Genomic DNA, 23837 nt, shown 5'->3' with positions numbered 1-23837 from the left:
GGTAAAAATTCTGTTCAGCCAAAAATACCATCCTACTATAGAAGATCTTCTTGGGTTTTATGGCTTTCTAGTCTACTACATGACATAATTTAATTTATAATATGTTTTTTTAAACAAAAGTGAGTAATTAATCTGGTTTAGAACAAGTTACATGCTCTGTTGTTAAAGACCAATGAGTGGTATCATCCATGAACTTTAAAGAGCCTTCATAATTTGCACAAGCCAATATTCATCTTATCTAGACAGAAAGATATGTCTTCATCAGTGCAACTCTTCAGAGATCAGAAGTACCACGAGCTGAAAGGGCAGTGTATCCAGCAGAGACAGCTCTTCGAAGATCCTGAGTTTCCAGCCTCAGATGAGTCCCTTTTCTACCAATCAGCACCACCAAGGAAAGTTGAATGGAAGCGCCCAAAGGTAATTGATGCTCTCCTTGTGAGGAGCTGCTGTTTGTATTGTTCCACTCCTACTGTCTTCTCTGTGCTAACACACAATTACGTGAGTATATTCTCCCTCCTTTTTCCATTCATTTCTTGTCACTGTGTGATTCAGATGGCAGCTCTGTGTCATGCTGCTGTCTGAGATGAAAAGCATGCCTTACTGTAAAAAGACAAAAAGCGAGCATTCTGTGCAGCATAATCATGCTTTTTACAGTTGATGGCTCTCTAATAGCAAGCAGCAGTGTGAGGTGACTCTAGCCATAGTGATGTTTAAATCAGGCCTCTATTTAGTTAAGAATACCAGTAATTAATTAAGACTACCAGTAATAGATCAGTCAATACAGGAATATATTCTGCTAATAAATTCTTCATTTGCTGGGTCAGTCTGTGGATATGTACCTGTCTAGGTTGCTGTGTTGACAGAAGCATTTGAGCAAGGTGTTGAGATTCTGAACTCAAGTTTCTCTTCAATACCTGTCACTTGTGAGGGCCTGGTGTTTACGCACAGTAATTGAAATATAAAATCTGAGCTTTAGCTATCCAATCTAGTGCGCCCCCTCCTCCCCCAAGTTGTCTCTCTTTTTTTTTTTTTTTTTTAAAGTTAAATATAACCCTTGCAAAAAAATCACTATAGACAATTAGATTTTACTAGCTGAATAGCTAGTATCTTCCTGCCTGGAATACTGGAAACAACTCAATAATGTGGGATTATTGTTCATATTATAGCTCTCCACATTTTTTCAGAGTAACTTGTGCCTTATTAAAATGTATGGGGAATGGAAATCTCACAGTAGCAAGGGGAAGTTTCTCCAATCTCAGCTGAGTAGTTAACTTATATGTATAAACAAATGATTTGTAATTTTTCTTGGAGGAGAGAGTAGGAAAGAGAAGAACCACAGTCTGCCCAGCAAGGGGTTTATCTGAGGTGGCAAACTGCAAGGCACCATTGGTGGAGTGGTAATGTTATGCTAAAAAAATGCTCAGATATTTTTAACTAGCACCAATGGAATTAATTGAGAGTCCTCATTATCAGTACATACCCGCTTTCTGGTCAAAGCAAATGGATTAATTTCTGTTTAACAGGGAACTAATTTGTGCTTCCAGAATCAGTTGGTTCACTCTCTATACAGTGCCAAAGATAAAAGGAAACCCTGTGTGTGTAGTTGGCTGCCAGGTTACCTTTTGTATTAATTATACTGGAAGCACAAAGCCCAGCTACATACAGGTCTAAAGAACTTTGAATGACTTCTGCAATATAAGGCAGGAGCTCACAAGCTTCTCTTGGGGAATACTCAACTACACAGATGTGTAGCTGATGCAGAGGAGAGAGAAGGTGAGTTCCTAAGAGGTGTCTAAGCAAACCTTTGTTCTGTAGTGAATTTGATACCCTCTTCCTCGGCTGTGTTTCAGAGAGGTTCTGGTGAAATCTTAGGACCAATTTTTACCCAAAGGGAATGGAGGTTTTCTTTATTGATTGGTATCGTCTCTGGTCTCTGCATGGCTATGCTGAAGTTACTGTGGATTTTGTCTTCTATAAAACTTCAATTATGCGCCAGTGATTTTATATTCAAAATCAGCAGCTATCATCTGTACACAACTGATTTTGCTTATGTCTGTTTGCCACTTTTACTACCATCTTAACAGGAAAACAAATATGTAATTTGCTTCTAATTGCAACTAATGTACTAGACATTTCAAATTGTTAATATTACTTATATTTGGGGTCTGTTAATTGGTTTGCTCTGAGGTTTTATGCTTCACATATCTTGTATTTATAAAGTAGTTCAGAGCTATAAGGAAATAATTCAGAAGAACACAAAATCATTCCAACTTTGACAATGTGGCTTTCCATCAGAGAGTATACTCTGACAAGTGTAATGAAGAGGACAGTGGAAGCCTCTAGCCAGATCCATAGAGTAGTTTTACCCTTAAGCATGATGAATTTTTCCTCTACTCCACTCATGTCCACACTTGGGATTAGGGTTAGTCTTCTGGAAGCACAAACGTGGGTGTCTTTTCTTAGAAAACATGATGCCAATGACAATGTGATCTACTCCATATGCAGCTGGTACTGTTCCCAGTCCTCTGTGACAGGGGTTAACGGATGAGGCTGACCAAGGCTGCTCTGTATTTGCTAGGGTGGTATTAGGCTGTTTGGGTTTTTTCTTCTTTATTTTCCTGATAGTGTTAATTTCTCACAGCAGCTTCAATAATGAAATTTTAGTGAGCAGAGCAAGGGTTGTTTTCGTGCTTCTCATTTTAGTTTTCCAAGTAAGACATGAGACTGAAGAACAGGGAGAATGAACTTGGGGAAAAAAATGTAGGCATTCCAAAGTCTTTGGGTTTATTTTTATTTATGTAGTGCTTTCCTGTTTATTGGAATCTTTCATCCCCTCTTAGAAGTGGGAAATACCATGCAACCAGTCACAGTGAGGTCAGGGAAAGCCTTACTGCTTCCTAAGAAATGTGAAGCAAGAGCTAAACTCTAGACATGGATGCCATTTTAGGCCATTCTTTTGTGTGCATGTTCATTCAAGGTGGTGAACACTGGTACAAAGTCTAGTTGAAGACCAGTAACTAGCATTGTACTCCAGGGTCAATACTGAGTCCAGTCCTGTTGAACATCTTCATTAATGATCTGGATGATGATATAGGGGCATTAGACTGGTTGACCTCCAAAGGTCCCTTTCAGGCTCAATCATGCTGTGATCGTGTGCTATTCTAAAGCTGTACCTTCCTTGCTCCAAATCAGAGCAGCTCTTGGGGCCCATGTAGGGCTACTCCTACAGATTTGTGGAGAATAGCTGAAGTATCCCAGTCTTGCCCTTCTTGGGTGGGAGAGGGAGTTGATGCCTAGGAGGTGGTGGAGAGGGCCTTGTCTCTGCAGCAGAACAGAGATAAGGATCTGCTTTCCAATGTTTGTTCATGGGTTATCTCCTTTCTGCCATATGGAACTATATTGTACTCTTAGGTTAACTGGCTGAATGCTTAATTATCCTTTCGGAGTGATGGGCTTTCCAGAGAGGGAAATGGCCTTGCAGTGTAAACATAAGGCGAAGGCCAGAACTGTCATCTACTGATCCAGATTCTGAGCAGGCCACTTACACCAGCTCACCCAGAAACTACAGCTGTGTCTCCCCCAGCCACCCCCCAATGTTTGTACAGCATTTTGAATGTGAAGGAACTAAATGGTGATACCCTGTTTCCTGTCCTCGTGCCATCTGCATATGCAGTAGATGGCCTGTCCAGATGCTGGTACTTGTCTACTAGCACAAACGGCTTTTTGCTTTAGAAAGCCTGTGTAGCTGTCTGAGCAGCTGGGGAGTGTTGCCCAGTATACACGGAGCTGGGGGATGCTGCTGCAATTGCTGTTGCTGATGCTGGTGTCCAAACAAGTACATTTGGGATCTGTGAATATAAAGCTTTGCTGAGGAGAGGTGAAAGCTGGTCTTCTAGTTTCAGCTCACAAATATGCTCATGTTTCGTTCAGTTACCCCAAGTGGTTGGTGGTGGCCAGACAGAGCAAATGCTTAGGAAGAGCATCTGTATAGTCAAAAGGGTTTTATTCTGTTCTAATGGGAAAAAGGAGTGCAAGCGAGAGAGAGAAAAGAGGAGGGAGGGGTAAAGGGTTTCTTCCACTTTGCTTTTGTCCTTGGATCTGCACCTGCAATGTTAAGTATGTTCTGTTTGCACATTCCAGTCAGACACACTGAGATAGGTCATTAACAATCTGACACTAATTACTTGTTTTGTACTTTTAAAGTCTCTGTGGGAAAGAGAACAAAGACAGGGTAGTGTTACTTCTGTGGCACCCCAGTATTAAGAAACTGGTGAACACAAAAGGCACTGTGCAATTACCATGCAGTCTCCCTAGGATGGCGTGACTTTCCAAGGAGAAATGTTGTTATGGAAAGATCATCCAACAAATAAGAGCGTTGCATGCTGCTTATGTGCAGTACTGGGTCTTGGTTTCTTTGGAGCAGTGTGGCATGGAATGAAGCTGGCAGGCCAGGCTAAGAAGGTTCTGATTGTACACAGGAGCTTAGGTGTGTGTTTGCTGATAATACTGCATTTTACTGCTGGGTAGTAAATGAGCTCAAAACGTCTGACCCCACCTGGGATATCTGATAGAGCTGGCTGAAACATGGAGTTGTAGCACTCTGAAATTCCATATTTTATTCTAGGTAGGAAAAAGAAAAGTCTGAATGTGCCAGAAGATTTGCCGAAAAATGAGCTTGGACCTTATTTTACTTTGTTTCTCTATCACCATACCAGTGATGGGCTATGAAAAGTAAAAATAGTATAAAAATGCCAAATTCTTCTTCACTTCTGCGAAGAAAATCTGGACATTTTGGACTTGATTTCTTAGAAAAAAATCATCTTAGAGTGACACTTGATGACAGATGTCACGGGTGTCAGACTGCTGTCTGGTTTCCCTGGTAGTCAGTGTCTCCTGGCCTGCTGTAGTCCCAGGGTAGGGGAGGGCCTGTCCTGGCCAGCCCTTTGGTTGCTCAGCCCATGGCAGTTTATGGGGCACTCTGGGCAGGACTGGCCTTGCCCAAAGGTGAGATGCTCATAGTGGATGTCTGATGTGGAGCAGTCACCACCAGCTTCCATTACAGGCAGTAGACAGGAATTGATGTATTTAGGGTGTGATTCAACTGATGCACCTGAGCTGTTGGCTTCAGGATGAGATGAATCATATGCCACAAGTGCCTGGTCCCTGCCAGCCAGAGGGTGAATTCAGGTGTTGATGCCAACAACACGAATCCTTTGCTGGTGTTTCAGGATGTTGGGCTCTGCTAATATCTCAGTTCTACAGGTGGACTGAGAAATAATAACTGAGCTAGCATGACCTTTTCAAAGGTGCGGCATCTTCCAGAGCCCTTTAGAGCAAGGAAACTTCCTTGCTGTAACGTGCCTTTATGAGGTACAGCTTATTCCCTCCTTTGTCCTCAACACCACGCAGGGAGGTGCTCCCACTGCTTTTGTGCTGCCACTGAGGAAGAGCTGGGTCAGCATATCCCCAGCTTCCTATTGCAGTACCTGCACTTCACTCCCTTGCATCCCGTGAGAATCAAGTATGTTCTTCCCTCTTCTGTTTGCTCCACACCATTGCAGAAGGACAATGTTTCTGCCTGCTGTGCGGGAAGTCATGCAGGGGCTGATCAGAACTGTCCTCAGACAGAAGGACTCAGTCTGTGAGCAAGGGTTTCTATATAGCTGATTTTGCAAAGCTGTTTTCAGGAAGTGCTTTTAGAACCTAATGCAGAGCTGAAGGAGTCTCCTTTTTAGAACTAGCCCCCACCATGTAGATCAAAAACAATAGTGTAAGACACAAAACACCTGAAATTTTCTGAGGGGAAAAACGTGCTGATTTGCTAGAAAAAGAGGAAGAAAGAATCCCCCTCACCATTGGTGGACACTTTTTCTTCCCATTGATATTAGTATCAAAGGCCATCTTGCTCTTTTCCTGCGATTTCCCTGGAGTTTCCATCCCCTCTGCCAGGCTGAAGTGGGGCTGGGGAGAGCTGTCTCCTGCTGAGAGGTAGGAGAAACCGCTTGCCCCCCTGCCATCTCTGCTGGCCCTGAGGTGTCCTGGGCCACCTGTCCCGGTTAACCCCTTACCAAGGGCAAACACTGCCTCTGTGTGGTGGTCCTGCTCAGCATCTGCTTTTTGCAGCAAGCAGCTCAAGTGACAATACCTGGGAACCCAAACTATCACTGAAAGGATATTTTGTCTGTTTTGTTTTTAACTAAAGCTTGGGTTTGTCTCAGCTTTTTCACTGAGCACTGACCTTGCAAAAAGTATTAAATCACAAGGACATCTTTGTCAGCGTTAAACAAATAGCAGTGATCCCCCAACTGGGGCAGGCATCCATGTGGGAAAAGAGTGGTTAAGCTTGCTTCAGAGATAAGCGACATTCTTCAGTTATTCATAAAGGAAAAGAATAGTCTGATCCTACAGAATGAGAGTCTTATCATGTGCTTTCCTGGTTTCCCTGCTTGACCCTCTGTTTCATAAGCCCTGGTTTTGCTTTCATCTGCATCTTCCCTTTCTGAAAGGGCTGTGATTGTCCCCTTATGTTGTGGAAAGACAGAGCTGGTTCTTTTTCAGTAAGACAGCACTGAAGGATACTGTGTGACAGTCCTGCTGAACTGCTTCCCAAGAAACCACTTTTGTGTCCTGGGAGGGACTGCTGCTGTGTTTGATTAAATCCCCATTAACTCACAGGTGCCAAAGGTCAGATATCTGACAAAGTGGAGAATTGCATACTCGTGGCCCACTGCCTGCCCTGTGTTCCTAGAAACACTGTGTGCCATGGGCCCAATTCTTCACTCTTCTTGGCAGTTTTCCAACACTTTCAGGAATGGTTATCACCACGCAAGTGGAAAGGATCAGGAAATAAGCCACTGTGTTCTGGAATGATACAGCCATGGGAATAAACAGAACTAGTGTCTCCCCAGTTCCAAAATCGGGGAGTGTGGGATGAGCTGGTTGGTGACTTATCCAGAGCAGTGTGAGGGACTGAGGTGCTGGAGAACTCAGGAGCTCCAACTTCTGCACCTGCATGTGTTTCTTAAAGGTGGCATCAGCTTTTGTTTGCTTCTAACTGGTGGAAGATGATCAGTTGTCTCTGCAGCTAAAACACCTTCATATTTGCAAGTGCTGATTTGAACCTTGGAAACCTTTCCCCTGCCCCCGCCACCTGTCTTAGAAGATGTTGCCCTCCTTTGGAAGGGAGAGGAGGCTTGGGGCATGCCTGCCTGGGCACTTAGCCTGGGTTAGCTTTACGTATTTTGCATTACTGTTCTTTATTCCACACATATTCTCAATGACAAAATTTGTGGTCACGGCAAGCAGTCCTCCAGAATGCTTAACAGTATCCCAGTCCTCATACACTTTGTGGAATGAGTGTCATAAAAGACTTGGCTGTCAGATGTAAGCACATCTGGGTTAAATGCCCCTCAGAGATAATGAATGCATGGCTTCATCATTTGATTCCTCTGTCTCTTCTGTAACTGGATTGCTGCAGTCTAACCCTATTTTCCAGTTTGACTGTGAACAAGACCAGAGACATGTGCTTATGTTAGGGACTACGCGTCAGAGCCCAGTAATGCATGCAGGAGAGGCACTGGAGAGGGAGGTGTCCTGGTACTGCATCTGGATTTGAGCAAGAACAGGTTCAGGGCGTGGAGTGGAGTGACAGCTCATTGCGCCCTGGGGTATCTGCCAGGATGGGGTCTGGGGATAATCCAGAGCTGGAGGAGAGTGAAGATTAAAGGGGAATTCCATAAACTGGCATGATAAAGTGATGTGAACTCTTAGCAGCACAGTGTAGTTACATTGCTGCCTTCTGCGTGACAAACTGATTTGATTGTAACAACCCCTGTGAATAGTGACACGTCTTTGGTTTGCCAGATTCCCTCCCCACGCCTCCAGCTCCCTTCTGGAGTGTAGCTCTTGATTTCATGATCACTTTCTCAGAACTGAATATGCTTTTCTCTTCCTTCAGCCTCTTCTTTCCAGTTAAAAACACAGGGCAACGCCAGTGTTCTTGCTTAATCACAATAGAGGTCCCTCCTCACCCCTCAAGCTTTGCAGGATCTGATTATTGTTTTTCTGTGAAAATATGACTTATTCTGCAAAGGCTGCTGACACGTCTTGAAACAGCTGAAGTTTTGGGTTTTGTTTCTCTGGCTATGCCCAGAATTGTCCATGTTTCTCTATCACTGGTGGTTATTGACTCGAAGTGCAGATGAACACAATTTGCAAAGCCCTGTGTGCTGTGACACTTGTTTTTGTACTTGAGATACTGGCACATGTGGAATGTGCCTGAATCTGAGAGGTGAGGAAATCTGTTTCAAAGTGTGGTGGTGAGCCTCTGCTGAGCTTTGAGGGAGCTCACAAATCCCTTTATGTGCCTCAAACATCTGGAGGCATTGATGGGAATACAAGGGTGGTTTCAAGTTGTAGGTTGTGTGAGCCATGTGCCAGTGTCTTGCAGCTTGCTTATTTGTTGTGCTTCTCTGGAACATGTTTGTAGGGGAAGAGGACTTTGAAAAACTCAGCCTTGCACTAACATGAAATAAATCTTAGTTGGCTTCTTTTTCCTTTTGTGTTTGTCACAAAGATCGTAACTCCATGGATGTTGTCCTCCACAGACAGACCAATTGAGTCTGAGGTACTAACTGTAACCTTCAGTGGGTGACTTTCAGACATTGCACTCCATTACTGGTGCTGTATAGGTCTCTTAGAGAATTATAGGACTTCCTAGATTACACTATTTATCATTTTAACGGGCACTTTCGTATGCAGCAGTTAGCTGTGATTACACAAGTGCAGTAGCAGGGAGGCTATTTGCCATTGTTACGAGTAGTTTTACTTGCCATTAAAAGCAGATTTAGCTTGCAATCTTGAGCTCCAGCTTGTTCTCAGCTATTGAAAAGGTTAAGTCAGATGTTTCTTTGCTAGACGTACATGTGTGCATATATAAAGGGAAGGGCTGGAGTGCACCTTAATTTTTATAGAAGAGCAGATTCAAAAGAGGTACAAAAGATCATAGGCAAAGTAGGCTCTGACCTAAGTTTAAACCCTTCATCCTATATAGAGAGGAAAGAAATTAGGAGCTAAACTCTGGGAAGCAGTCTGCCCTGGAAGATAAGTGGAGAGCTCGATGGGAAGGTTTCTGTACATATCAATCATCTTTTCTAGGTTAAAATTGTGGAGGCGGAGAGAAAACCGTGTAGTCTTCTAGTTACGATGCAGCCTTCTGTTCGTATGGAGGGGGTGGGTGAGGGGATGACAACGGGTAGATGGGAAACCACCAGAAGAAAATGATTTTTAAGTGTTGGTAAATTGTCTTTTTTCCCCCTCATCAGCTATGTACACGATGAACTGTGTACCCCATAACCTCCTGCAAATGAAGTCTAGCACTGCTGAACATTTGATTTGATAAAGTGTTACAGCATCCTCTGTGCTTGATTATACTGAGCTTGGCTGCAGCCATCTGTCGTTCTCCTGCAGGTGTCAATCTGCAGAGGAGGAGGAGCTGCTTGCCAAGGGCTGGCTGCCGTAGCCCCACACTGGAAGTAAGGACAGGCTGCTCCTGGGGAGGAAGGTGTTAAATCTATCCCAGCTGTGGGAGCTCAGATGTTGGCACAGCTCCCAGAGATGCATGTGGCAACACAAAAGCATGCTCTTCACACCCGTTGCCCTAGCAACTGCACATTCAAATGGCAGGGATTGGCAGTCAGATCTCACAGAAGATGATGCAGTTGCAATTAAGTAGAATTGTCTTCAGGTTGTTAGATTTAATTTTGAGCTAGGAGGGAAGGGATGGGGTGATGGGTGAATGTTAGTGATACTGCCACCCATTTGAGATCCTGTAGGCAAGATTCCATCATGCTGTTTCTTTAAGAATAAAATTAGTGCTGGTACTTGGCTTCCAAACCTTGTTTTTTTGTCGGAGAGACTAAAAAAAATCTCCCTCAAGCTTTATTTGTTTAGTGAGGGTAGATTTAGTAGAGTTAGCAATCTTCTGTACATCTTGGCTATCACTGTTCTTGTATCCTGGTGATCCACAGACTGGAACACTAGGGTTTACAAAGTCCCTGTACAATTGGTCTAGTAGGAGGTGGTGTCCAAAAGTAGAGGGCAAGGTCTTTCAAATCCAGGTCAAAACAAGTCTTATCCTTACTGTATGGCTGTAATTCTGGGATCAGCTGGATTCAGAATCTGCTTTCATCTACTTGGCCGAGAAACGGCAAAGGTGTTTTTTGGGGGCAGTGTGCTTGTGTGTTTCACAACTGGGAACAGGGTTTTTTCCCATTTGGCTAGAGAAGGAAGAATCGAACAGGAACATTTTTGTTATGTTAGCCATGTAAAACATGCTTGACAGCTCACAACATCTGAAAGCAGCCTGGGGAAATGGGGTGACTCCAAAGGAGGCACTGAAGAGCGTACAATTTAGTCTCCTGTGTTTAGGATTAACATTGTTATTCATCTGTTCTTAATCTCATATGGAGTCAACTCCTGTAAAGCGAAGGGAAAGGCCTTTATTGCCGGAGCAGAAGAGACAGCTGCCACAAGATATCCCTCCTCAAGCACCTGAGGGCATGTCATGTTGATCATAGTGAAAGTGGAGTAGCCTGGATGGGAGACCACCCTGGGTCGAAGTACCCGTGCTGTGGCCACTGTGCTAGTTCATGTTCCACACGACGCTGATCCTTTCACAGTGGTTGTGACACACCCTGCTACAAGTCCTCCCTCGTCTTCCAGCAGGTGTTCTGATTGGGGTTTATTGTAGAGTTTTGAGTTGGAAAATGCGTATGGGCTTTGTCTGCGGATTTGACCTGTTATTATTCTAAAGTAACCTTTGTCACCAAAACATCAAATTAATAATTAACAGGCTTGTCTCTGGAAGTTTGCTGTGCACTGGACCCCACAAGAATCTTGTTAACAGCAAATATTTTGGTTTTGATTGCATTTTACAGAGAGAGAATTTTAAAGCAATATAAACTTTAAATTTCACCGATATAAGCTCTCAGCAACCTGAAATCTTGGTTCACTTGCAACAGCATTCCTAGCTGTGACAATGCCAACCCAGTTTCTACTTAAATACGAAGCTTATATGATGGGCTGTGGGTGCCAGAGTCACTATGCACTAAGTTTTGTGTCTGGTCCCAATGACTGTTAATAACTGCAAGTGCTTCACGCTCAGAGGTCCCTGCCTGGAGCAGGCAGGCATGGATGTACCTATATGGATGTCTGACAGGGACTTGGGAAGCAGAATGGTGCAGTGGGAGGAAGGATGAAGCAGTGCTTTGGACTTGCATTGTCACACCAGGGCAAATCTGTGGCATTTTGAAGGCAGACAGAGACCCAGAATCTGTGCCATAAAATTTGAGTGGTGTTAACTTTATAAGGGGGATTTAAAAAAATTTTTTGTTTCCTCATTGAGGTGAGTGAGTATTTGCATGTGCTAAGAGTAATGATGGGGATAATAGTGATAGATATATGATAGATAATGTTGGGAAAATAGTGATATTCCAGATGGACAGCACAGCCATCTGCTTTTCTAGAATATGGGTCCAAGAAGCATTGAGAAGTTATTGGGCAGAGCAATCATGAAATGCAAAGGGCTGTCACAGATATGTTGTTGAGCACTTTCTTTCCTGATTGTTTTGTTCCTGTAGGGAGGAAGTGAGCAGAGCTGTGTGCGGTGCCCTGAGGACTCCTCTCACAAAGCCAAACAAACAAGTAGGGATCTCTTAACTCCCTTAATCCATTCCGGCAGTTATTGCTGGCAGTGGCTGGGACTCAAGTCTCAGAGGGCTATGTACAGCTGTGTGACCCTTGTCCATGGCCCATTTTCCTAGACCAGTGTCTGTTGTTCAAATCAAGGCTGAGGTGTACTGAGGAGTTCAGTGTGCAGTGGCTCAGCATGCTTTAAATAAGAAGCCCTGAAAACTTTGTTATTTCATTTAGATGGGCTCTGTTTCTGTGTTTGAGAAGGTTCATCAGAAATAGGAACAGGAAATCTGCTTTGTTCTAGGTTTTTGTGTTTCTCCTCACCTTTCTGCAGCAGACTGGTAATGCCTTACTCTGGCAGCATGCTTAGCCCTGAAGAGACCTTAATTGTGCTTCTGTGTGTTAATAAATTTGAAAAATGAAAACATGGGAGAACTTAGTGCTCCAGAACTTGGGAGGGGAGGTTCTCACTTTTTGAGGTAGGTGTTTAGTTGAAGAAGTGCTACTGGGACTGAAGCAGACACTGTTTTATTCTCCTAAGGATGTTGTTTTGAAAGCATCTTTTTCTAAACAATAGGAATTTATGAACTTAGTTTAATTCACTCTCGTTCCCCTCAATGATAATATTGCACCTCAATATTAAGAACATGAGTTTTTTGGGTGAAAACTCGGCTCCTTTGAAAGCCTTGGAATTTTTGCTGTGATCTGGGTTATCACCTTGCCTGTCCTCCCATGGGCTGGGTATGGGAGGCATCAAAACATTGTTTGACATATTTCCACCTTGATTTCTGACTGAATAAACCATTCTTCCCAGAATGTTTTGTCCTTAATGTTTTCATCTGGGGAAGTTGTGACATGTTTCTTCTGGAATTGCCAAAATGTTCCCAGAATAGAGCTGTTGCTTACCCTTATTTTATTAATTCCATAATTTTATTTTTACTTTTATTTTGCCTGGAAAATCTTGTTAAGATGGAGCTTTTCCAGACGAAGAGATGAGCAAGAAACTATGAAGTCTTCAGCCGTCAGCAAATACCACATGTCTAACCTCTCTGTTACAGTCTGGTGACTGAGTGGACCCTGTATGACGTGAACTTGATGGCTCAATCCTGTTTCTGGTGTCACTTCAGAAAATTCTTTATTCTTAGTTGTGCCCTTCTGTGTTGGCTGTGTCATGATAGGAAGAAAAAACCACAGTGGCACCTTGCCAGCATTCCTGCCCTTCCTGCTCCAGAAAGGTTGTCAAAGAGCTGGGAGTTCAGTGCATGTCCTAATGCATAGCTCCTTCCTTCCTCCTCCTTGTCTCACAGGTACTGGGGCAGTGTGAGGCATGGGTTCCCCTTTTTCGTTGCGATATCCTTAGATACGCTCACCCTTCAATGAGTGTTGCATTTATTTAAGTGCAATAGAGGGGCAGTGTTTTGAAAGTGGCATCTTTCTCAACAGTATTATTCACCCAAGTCTTCCAGGGATATAATTATGAGCAAACATTTGTAAATGACATGCATGCTTGCCAAGCAGACAACTCTCCAGATGCCAGTATTTTGTTATCTTCTCTCTTGGCAGTTTTCCAGTTTGTTTCCCTCCTTCAGACTGGATGGAGGCTTTCTTATGTTGTTGCGGTTGTTTCCTCTGAAGAAAAAATGCTAAGAGACCTCAATGTCACTTCTAGAACATAAACAGTACAATTCCAAGGTTCAGAATGTTTCTTTAAAGTTTAAAATGTCAAGTTTTATTTAGTTGGTTCAATCGTCATTAGATGCAAATTGGTTTCTCAGAGAGTCAGCTTCTGTTTGTCCTGAGGCAATGTGATGATGGTAAGAATGACATGGTAAAATTCATTTTGAGACTGTAAAACAAAAAGCCCAAGGATCACATCCTCGGCTAGTGTAAGTCTTCTTACGGTAATTGTTAGTTCATTGATGTAGTCTTCCTAAAGAATTAAACGTCTGGCTTATCTGAAGGAAAAATTATAGCTCAAACATGCCAGTTGCCAAGGAAATTAAGGTACTGGTCTGTCAACACTCTTCCCCAAGAATGGAAAGCATCCACATCCAAAAAATGCTTTGTATGTTAAGAGCTTTATGCTTTTCTCCTTTTATTTCCAAATTTAAAAGGGGATTTGGGATGAGTAAATTCCTGGAATTTGAGGTTTTGTAAGCCATTATATCTTAGATTTGCAAAATAATTTTAACATCATGCTGTTTTTCTGTGATTTAAATATATGTTTCCTTCAAGATTAATTCTACTTAAAAATTAAGTAAAGATGTATGTTTTCCTGGCTAAAAAGAAGCTTTTAAAAATCCTTCACAGCTGAAAGAACCTTTTAGAACTGCTGTCTTGCCTGTATGTGGCATAATTTCTAATTTAATCATAAAGGCTAAAATATTTTGAATTTGCATCTTTTAAAGCTTGCAGGAAATAAAACGTTCTTTCTCAGGAAGATGCACTATCTATAAGAGCAAATGTTATCTTTGGGTTTTTATGCGTGAAATAGAATTTTGTCTTTGCATGTTTAAGTTTCAAACTCAATTCACTGAAACAAGTTGTAGTGTAAGAGTCAGGATCTGAACTTTGGCCAGTGTTGTAGGTGTCAGAAGCCATCTTGACCTACTCGTGTGCATCAGGAAATGGAGTATCTGTCCTTGCAGATATTCAGAAGCTTGTCTGGGCATTGTCCTGGGCTCTAGGTGACCCTGGTCAAGGTCACCCAGTCTGAGCAGGGGGGTTGGACAAAGTGACTTATGGAGGTCCCTTCCAACCCCAACCATTCTGTGACCATGGAAAGGAGAGCTGGGTCATGGGGGATTTCAGTGCAGGGTCTAATGAGCGTGTAGTTAGTATGGGGTCTGGGACTCCCTCGCTGGGTTGGATAATGAGTGTCCATACAGTCCTCTTACTTTCATCTCAGTTTTCTCATGTTGAGGCGAATTGGTTTCCTGTGTGCAGTCATCCACATGCATATGTTTATATAATACATCTATATGTGCTCTTTGCATTGGGAAGGCAGCCTGTACTTCTTTTCTTCACTCCTCAAATGCAGAATACCCTTAGCCTCTTTAGAGGCTCACAAAATCCTCACAAATTCACTCCCTAACTCCCATATCTATCTGTTTCACCAGAAATAATGAAATATAGAGCTTTATGCAGATAGTTATTTAATTGGCTGCAACATTTTAGGTGGAAAACTGGCCCTGGAAAAGAGCAGAAGTGGCCTCATTAACTACAAAGGCCTTCAGGACTGGGCCTGTCTGATAAAGAGCGTCTGTGCTGTATAAAGCACATTGAGGTCTAATTTTTGCCTGGAGACAGCATTTTCTAGTCAGATACAATGAATAAATAATCAAAATAGTGGGGTTTTTGTCCCTGAGACTGTACCAAATCTTCAGTACTGTGATGGTGAGCAAAAAATTAAATCTCACTTAGCAATGATCCAGCTATGGGCTGAGCTTTGGTCTGCGAGTTTAGAGTTTTGTTGCTGCTTCAGCTTTACTGCAGGTACAAGCACTTGTGGGACTGATGCAGAACATGAATGCAGGGCTTTGCTCTCCCTTGGTCACTAGGTTAACCCTAAAGATAACTGGATCCATTTGCAAAGACTTTGAGTAGATCTCATCTTTTTGTGTGTGATCACTGTTCGTCTGTTTTCTCCTCCCTTTGGGTAAGAAGCATTTAAGCCTTGGACATCTAATTTTCCTCCCTAAATGGAGATGTGAATCCAGTACCATTCTCTGGCTTCTTCCTTCTCTCTCACTCACTGACTCTGCTCTCCACCAATGAAAGTTCTCAGAAGTGATATTTGTCTAAAAGCTGCTTTCATGTTTGGACACGTGATCTAATGGGTAAAATGGCTAATGTCTGGACTAGAAGAGGAATAATTCACATTTAATCCAAATATTTCAAATGTAATCCAACCATGGCATTTCTCATCCCTGGTCTTAATGGGCTTTCTCTGTTCCCAAAAGTATGATGAATTTCTCGTGAGCAAAACCAAAGCAGTACCTGACTATGGATAGAGGTGGATTGAGGGGCCTTGCACCTCTGCTTGTATAAAGCAACATCACCCCCTTGGCTCAGCTAAAGCTGAGAATCTGGCCTGCATCTCTACATTTGAATAGAGGGAAAACTATTAGACGCTAAGGGGGATGGCCTGCTTGGAAGAGACAGGAACACCATGCTAAGTTACTTCTGCAGATGTTCCAAAATCTGCAAAAAATTAAAAATAAAAATCCCCTCTAGTGAACATAATGGCTGCACTGTAAATACTTAAATTGTAAGACAAGAAAAAAGCAACATTGGCAAACCTCAGCATTATTAGAAACAGGCCCTTCTCCTTGCCTTTTGAGAGTTAAGATATGTTTCCTTAGGTTTTCCACGAACTTTATTTTGATGGTTAGACCCTGATTGAATAAAATAATTAATGTGATTGATAGTGTGAGGGTGCGGTTAAAAGGTGACTCATGATTTTCTCTTGGAAGTGGTCTGTGTTGAGCACTAGCAGAGAGGTTACTGGAGACACAAATGAGCCAGAATGATTTCACTGTCCCTGATGGGGTTTAGAGCTCCAGCTGGCTGAGATGGTTTTCCTGGTACATCATAAAGAAATTAAACCTGGCAGGAGAGGAACAGTGCTGAAATGGGAGTGGGTCTCCAGCACTTAGAGGTGGAGCACTGTGCTCTAAGACTAGCTGGAATTTGATGCCTAGTCAAGTTCATGTTTGAGTTATCAACTCAACTTCTGTATCAACTTATCAACTTCTGTTTGCTCTATTGGCTTTCTCTGTTTTCCGACAGTTAAATAACATCTTTGTCTTAGGCTGGCATCAGGGAGATGTAATGTTAGTCTTTAGCAAAGGAAATTTGTATGAAATTAAGTAGTGCATTCAAATAAGTATATCTGTATCACGTTGGGGAAAAATGAAAATAAGCTTGATAAATGCAGTGAAAGTGCTGTGTAAAGAAACAACATGATATAAATAAGAAAAAAAGTTTCTCATTACATCTATCCAAGCAAGAGGTCTCTTAAGTGTCTAAACAATTTTAACACCGAGATTCAACTGACTGCATTTCAACTGGGTGTTGCGGTTTAACCCCAGATGGCAACTAGAACCATGCAGCCACTCACACACCCCACCCCACACCCCCGAAGGGTGGGGGAAGAGCAGGGGAAAAAAAAAGGGGTGGAAGGGAGGAAAAAGCCCTCCTGGGTTGAGATAAAGACAGTTTAATAGAAACAACAACAGAAAAGGAAAAATAATAACAACAACATGGGTCGCTCTCACCACCCAGTGAATTGGCACTGTCTGGAGCAGTGATTGCAGATTCTAGCCCCCCAGCTACCCCCGCCCCCCCCCCCCCCCCCCCCCCCGGTTAAATTTAATTAGCCATTCTATTGTTCTGTCTATGCTTCTATGGGAAGCTGATAAAGAAGTCCTTGAATAGTGTAAACATCACCTAGTAACAACCAAAAGCAATACCTATTATTGACATGCCTTTCACAGCAATCACTAGAAAGAAAAATTAACTCTTTCGTAGCTGAAACCAGGACACTGGTTTCATCATGACCAGCTAAACAGTCTGACTATGCCTTGGCAGGCTGATTCCTCCCAAGGACCCCAAAGGCTTTTGTCAATGTATCTCTCTGACTGAATCTTCTCTAGTCTTTGTTTTGGGTTGAAGCAGAAGAAAATCATGGATCATGACAGAGAAAACCTTGACAGTGATCGTGAGGTTGGAGTCACTTATATTTGACATCAAAGTAAGTAGAGGTACCTCCCAGACCGAATGAGGCAGGAGGAAAGGGTGTCTCCAGCCTTGATGTTAAGTAGCCGGGTAGTTTTGGTCATATTTAGGGGATGCTCTGTGATCTGCAAGACTGACTTGTGTCGATGGAGAACAGTGGGCAGTTAGCAGCTTGCCAGCAGGCTCTGTCTTCTGTTTGGTTCCCCCAGAGGAAGCACAATTACAGTGGCATTGTCTCCAAGTCTGTGTCTGTCTGTTCCCCTCTTCCACCAACAATGATTTACCATTGACCAGTTTCTACCCAATTTGGTAAATGGGGAGGTATCTTGGTGAAACTACATGTGCCATGAAAGCAGGCAGTTGAGTCGGAGCAGGATACCTTGGGAAAAGGCTTATCTAGATGACCTTTAAAGGTCCCTTCCAACTCAAACTATTCTATGATCCTTTATTAGATATCAGAGTGCCCACAAGAGAGGGAACTACCAGAGAGTAAGCTTCCTAAACAGATCTGTGAGATTTGGAAGTAGTTTTGTTCTTGATCCCTTCTGAAATGTGTTGAGTTGATAACAGAATGTGGGGAAGAAAAGAAATGTGAGAACATAATGAAAGAGACAGAACTAGAAAGGAGAGTGCCTGGTTAAAGTGTGAGTTTATCATGGATATAGTGGCAACACTTTGGCATCGTCAGCTGCAGAGATGGCATATTAATCGCACAATTACCCTTAAAAAATTTACTCTTCAGCACCTAATATGGTTCCTTAACTTCCAAAAACTTCCGAAGTTTTGACATAAATAGAAGGAAAGGCTTATCTAAAAATGTTTTATTCATTTCAGTCGTCTAACAGCCATCTATTCTAGGCAAAATAAGAGCTAACCTACATGGAGTGAAAAGCATGTGCTTGATTGCCTGGCAGGTGTGACAACTGTGACTTTGCTTAAGTATCTTACTTTGGAAATCACTGTTGTGTGTTTTTCAGTTTCATCACTCAACACTGAGGAATCTTATCTCATGTGCTGATAACGTTATTGCTAAATGAACATCTTTCCAAGATAAGGTTTTAAAAGATGTTTAAGAAGCTGGTGTTTATTTTCAAGACATGTAAATAAAATTCTTTCTAGTAGTTTCTGTGAATTTATGAGAGGTGATCCACTGATTTGGTTGAGTCATAAAAGTGCTTTTAGCATTCAGATGCAAAATGAATGCCGCTGTGTCATTTTTGATGCAACGTTTTTTATAGTTCAGAATTTGAACTCTTAGGTAAGCAGTGAGATTACTTAAAATGAGTTGTTCAGACTGTCAAACAGGCATCACGTACTTTGAGATCTCTCTCTCCATGGGTCCATTTGTTTTGTTCCTTAGCAACATTTTCTGTATTACTCCATTTGGCTGCAATTGGCAACACTGGTGACCATTCTGGCCACTCTGATGGATGTTAGTGTTTATCCTCACTTCGTAACAGTTCCCTGCCCTGATGTTTGCTAGCATCTACACAGCACTAGATGCTGGTGTCACCCTCCTGGCTGCAGCTCACAATGGAAGGAGTGAGCTATACCAGAAGGCTCAAGGAATAGCCTGATGGGAAAGCTTTCTTCTGGAGCTTGCAGATGGGTGATCTGATAAAGTTCCAATGGTGTGAAAGCACTGGTAGGGGCTTGTCCCATATGCAAGGTATGGGGCATATCTCTGCGTTACTAAAAGACCAATACTCTCTACTTTATGTGATTCTAGTTTCATCTTTGCCAGAAAGGGTGTCCAGACTAGAATTAAAGACTCTGGTCCATGTCCTATTGGAACTGAGAGACTCCATTGACTCTGACTTATGTCAGCTCAGAAAAGTTGGGTTGTGCTGGCTAGTATAAAATTTCTATTTAAAAAAAAAATAATTTCAAAATACAACATTTTATGTATTTCAGGTCATCCAATAGTTGAAGAAGCTTGTGTCTTATGATCAGGATTTCATTTAAAAGTTTCAAGTTCCTCTTTTTGTATTATGGATCAAACATCTAGTCCAGAATGGTGAGGCATGTGTCACAATTCCAAAAGTATATCCATGAGGTTACAATGGCAACTCCATGCACTGTTTATCCCAGGCATTAAATTTTTTTTGCTTTAAGCAAATAAGTGAGGGAGAACACCTCAAGGTGCTGTCTGAAAAAGATGAGGAGACTGGGAAAAGAGGATAAAAGATTTTTATCTTCAAGAAAGTGTCTTAGATAAACGCCACAATTAGTAGATACTGAATTCTAGGCTGAAACCCAGTCCTGCTGGAAGAAGGATAGGGAAAGGAGGAACTTGTTGCTAAAGAGATTTATGCTTTTTAATTTGGTGGTTTAGACATGTTTTTTAAACTTTAAATTCTAGGTAGTGCTATTGGACAAGGAATATCTCCTTTCAAGAACAACAAATCACCTCCAGCTTAATCTGAATTTTCACTCCAGACAATGTTTCTTAGATGACCTGACTGTTTGTTTGTTTTGCTATACAATGGCCGATGTAATAACAAAAAACATACACAATGTAATAACGACAAAAAAAAAAAAAGGTGACTTTGCTGAAATCTTCCTAATACTCTCTCATAAACAGCATATTCCCTTCCTTATAAAAAGCAGTGATGAAGAATTCAGTCTGCATCACTTACCGGCCCCTTGAGACACGGCATAAGGTCAGACTGGACAAGCCTAGAAAGGTCACGGTCACTAAGCCAAGATGATGCTTATTATCAGGCAAAGAAAATAGCTGCCTCCCCAGCCAGAGATGAACAGTCAGGCGTACAGACCTGGCAATTGTTTATTCCACACTGGTCCAGTACTGAATATTTCAGTGTTGTAAAAATTGTGTGTGAAGTTTTCCAACCTCCTTTTCTTATTGTTTTTATTTCCCATCTTAGGAAACTAGTTCAAGAACTTGATTGAAAAACATGTTTTGAGGAAGCAGTAAAAAAACATAGTTAGATGGTGGGTGGCCTTTTAGTGTGATGAACTGTGAGTGGACTTACAGCCCATGTCTGACCTCAGCCACATTAGTGTGTGCCTGGAAGTGATGTCTGGGAGTCACTTTAAATTGACTGTCTTCGAACTTGGCCATCCCTCTGTTACTTGCAGTTAATGTAGAGACATTTCCACTGCTTTGGTAGGTTGCTCTTTGCAGAAATAGGGTTAAGCTGGCTTATATCACCTGTTTCTCAAAAGAACTGTACATTCGGTTTTTATTGAAAATGACCTTAACTTCTTTCCTTTCCACTGGAGAATAAAGGCCAATTGGTCTGAGACCCCTGGACTGGTGGCAGCACATTTGGAGCAGTTGCAACTTGCTAAGTAGCACCCCTAAATAAAAGCTTACAGCACACATGCAGACTGACTGTATGGCTCATGTGCAACAAGTCTGACTTATCTGGGGCCATTCTCCTTACACTGTGTATCCCCTCACTGTTATATACACCTTAATCTCTAATAATAATTTTGAACTAATTTATGATTGATTTTACTAAATACTAAGAAACAGATTTGTAATGTCCTTATTCCTGCTGATCAGCAGCTCATCTGGCAAAAGCTCTCTTTATGTCTACATGCGTGGTAGTAAGTGTGGAATATTGTCCAACTTCAATATCTACTGTAGCTACCTGTTTTTTGTGGGGTACCACCATCACAAAATCACTGTAAATTCTTGTAAAAGCATTTTTCAAGAAAACTTTGGGTTAGTGCCCCCAAAATAGTGTCTTTTCTGATGGAAAACAATTACTTTCTTAAGAAATTGATATAGAATTTTTATGCCAATTAAAATGATGCTTTGATTAAATTAATTCTCCACAAATTGTCACACTTGTAGTAGCTTTGGAACAGCAGAGAATGAAGTTCCATAGAGGCTGGAATAGCTAATGAGTGAGACATGGAAGAAAGAAGAATATTCCCAAAAAGGTGGCAACATGAACCAATAAAAAGTGGTCTCAGGCTGCTCAGCATCTGTGTTCACTAAACCAACAATAATCTTTGGGAGATTTTAATTTCAGGTCACCAGTTGTTAATTTTTTTTAAATTTCAGATAAAATAACCTTTAAAATAGTTATATTCCATGTTTTAACCTGTGTTACTTAGGATGCGTTTCCTATACCTGGCTGGGCCTGCTTTTGTGATGTGTATTACTGGGTTTATTTGATGACATCCTCATCAAAGACACAAAGGATACCATTTTGTGTAGCAAGTGTTTAAAAGGTTTGGGTCCGTTCTTAACTATTACCTTGATTGATATGATCAGTAGAGATAGGTCTCTCTCCAGTGTTATGACACTATGAGAGAGGTGGCAAGGTAATGACTGTAAATTGCCTTTTGAAAGAACTTGAGTTCTGGTTACAGAGGAGGGGTTAGACACCTAGCTGAGAGAATATGACTGTTTCCTGAGGTTAATCCAGTTCTAAGAATGGCATCTCCAATTGCTTCTCATGAGGAAAAGTAACACAAATTGTAATACTGAATTTGGAGAACAGAATAAGTCCTAGGGAAAGAAGGCAGGAGACAAAGGCTGTTGTCTGGTAAATTCAGTGAGAAAAACATGTTATCCTCAAACAAGGCAGCTTTTCTTTAAAAACAAAATGTTACGAATGTGCTGCGGTTCTGTAGAACTAAAGCATCACAAACTGAGTGAGTGCTGCAAGAGATGGTACAATATACTTCTAAGAGGGTCCTGGGAGAACAGAAAGTCTTTCATTGTAGTCTTGAATGATTTCTGGGGTGAAATGGTAGAGGACTCTGAAGAGCTTCAGTAAACACTTTGTTACTGAGGTTCAGGAGAAGGTCAGCCCTACGGCACATCAGTTGTACCCTTTCCAGCAAGTGTCAGCATTCTGGATGAGAGCAGCTGTAGCGCTCCAAGGGTCAGGTGAAATATAGAGGCAGCCAAGATACACACCACGTTGCCCAATGTTTGGGGTTTTTTTCTTCCAAAACATTGATTCAGATCCTCCCCAAACACACGTGTCCTGTAGGCAGGGCAGGGCTGAAACCCAAGGCCTTCACTGAGTATTAGTCACCAGTAGCCCCAAACTGAAAATGGAAAAAAAAAAGAACATTATAAAAATGTCTGTGATGCATTTGGTTTTGTAACAGGATTTATTGGAGAGGGAGGCGGTGGAAGAAGCATTTCTCAATCCCCAAATAACTGAGTTTTCTTTTACACAAGGCTAGAGCAAACTGGCATACTGTGTCTCTTGTGTATGTAGAGCTGGGGTTTTTTTCAGCAGTATTGGGAACTATCTTGCTCTCAGAAACTGGACAATGGGCATGAAGTTTATAGAGAAATTACACATCCTGAGCTCAGGGTGTACAGATGGAAACCTGAGGGGTAAATCTTCCTTTTGTTGATTTACATGGCGTAACAGCACTGATGATAAAGTCACTTCCTGATCTCAGCAAGGGCCTTTTCAGTCAGGGTGGTATCTGACCCTGGTTTTCTTTTGATGGAGGTTTCTTGGAGAACTGTCCCCTGAGGGGTTAGAGCTGTGCCATGGGGCATGATTATAACTTAAGACTTCTCTTTTTTTCACTTCATAGGAGTTTTTTCAGGCATAACAAGGATTGAAGTATCTAGCACAGTTGGATCAGTTATTTTTCTTTTTCGGGCTAACTGCAATTGCCTTGGCAAACGGCCTGTTCTGGAGAGGGTTTCTATAAACATGCCAGCACAGCTGGGATTTATTGTAGGATAGACCGTCTTTTCTACTTCTTCAGCTACACAACCTCAATATAAGTGCTGTCTTTACTACCTTCCTTTAGAAAAGGTTGGTTCATAGTTAGCTGTAGCCAAAGCTGAATTTTTGCATCCATAATTCAGAAGCATCCCCTTGCTTCCCTGCACTGACCTCGCTCTCTACAGGAATTGACTCAGTATGATACGAGAGTGGAAGGAGAGAAGAAAATGGAAAGAATTCTCAGATCTGACATAATTCAAACTGCTTTGAAAAAATATAAGGGAATGGTGTACTGGGCTTAAGTAGATCAGTCTGATAGAATCAATGAAAGTGCCTGTCTCCATAGGTCTTGTGTGCAAGCAAAGGTAGATTATTTTTTATCTTAGGGCTGGGTTCCTTAAAGGGTGCTGAAGAAAGTGAACTCTAAATGCTACTGAATCCTTTGAAAATATTAGTTGCAAACATCATTATTGCTTCTTTTCTTCTTCTCGTTCTTTGAATCTGTTTTTCTGTCTGAGCCAGCTGAGAGACTCTAATCTATTAAAAAATAATCTTTCCTTCTCAGACATCAGAGATGTCTCATAATGTTTTACATTGCAGCTTCAGTTATGTCTGTGAAGACACATAGCAAATTAATTAACCCTTTGAATGGGTTTCCCCCTATTTATAACCAATATAATTTTTAGTTCATGGATATTGGTAATACTTATGCCAATAGATGCA

General features: G+C 41.9%; 1 protein-coding gene across 3 annotated transcripts in view; it reads left to right on the top strand.

The window, feature by feature from the left end:
• Window positions 1-168: 168 nt before the first annotated feature.
• Window positions 169-23837, top strand: part of CAPN6 (calpain 6) — a 54824-nt gene continuing 31155 nt past the window's right edge. For 2 of the 3 annotated variants that reach the window (XM_074147253.1, XM_074147252.1), the window contains exon 1: window positions 253-417. In XM_074147253.1, the coding sequence (XP_074003354.1) occupies window positions 253-417 (165 nt within the window). Of the gene's footprint in view, window positions 418-23837 lie in introns of all 3 variants that reach the window. The other variant, XM_074147251.1, reaches the window with a different exon arrangement.

This window comes from Numenius arquata, chromosome 5 (genome assembly GCF_964106895.1).
Source record: "Numenius arquata chromosome 5, bNumArq3.hap1.1, whole genome shotgun sequence".
Classification (NCBI taxonomy): Eukaryota; Metazoa; Chordata; class Aves; order Charadriiformes; family Scolopacidae; genus Numenius; species Numenius arquata.
Note: the sequence above shows the minus strand (reverse complement) of the source record. Positions and strands in the feature narration are given on the sequence as shown.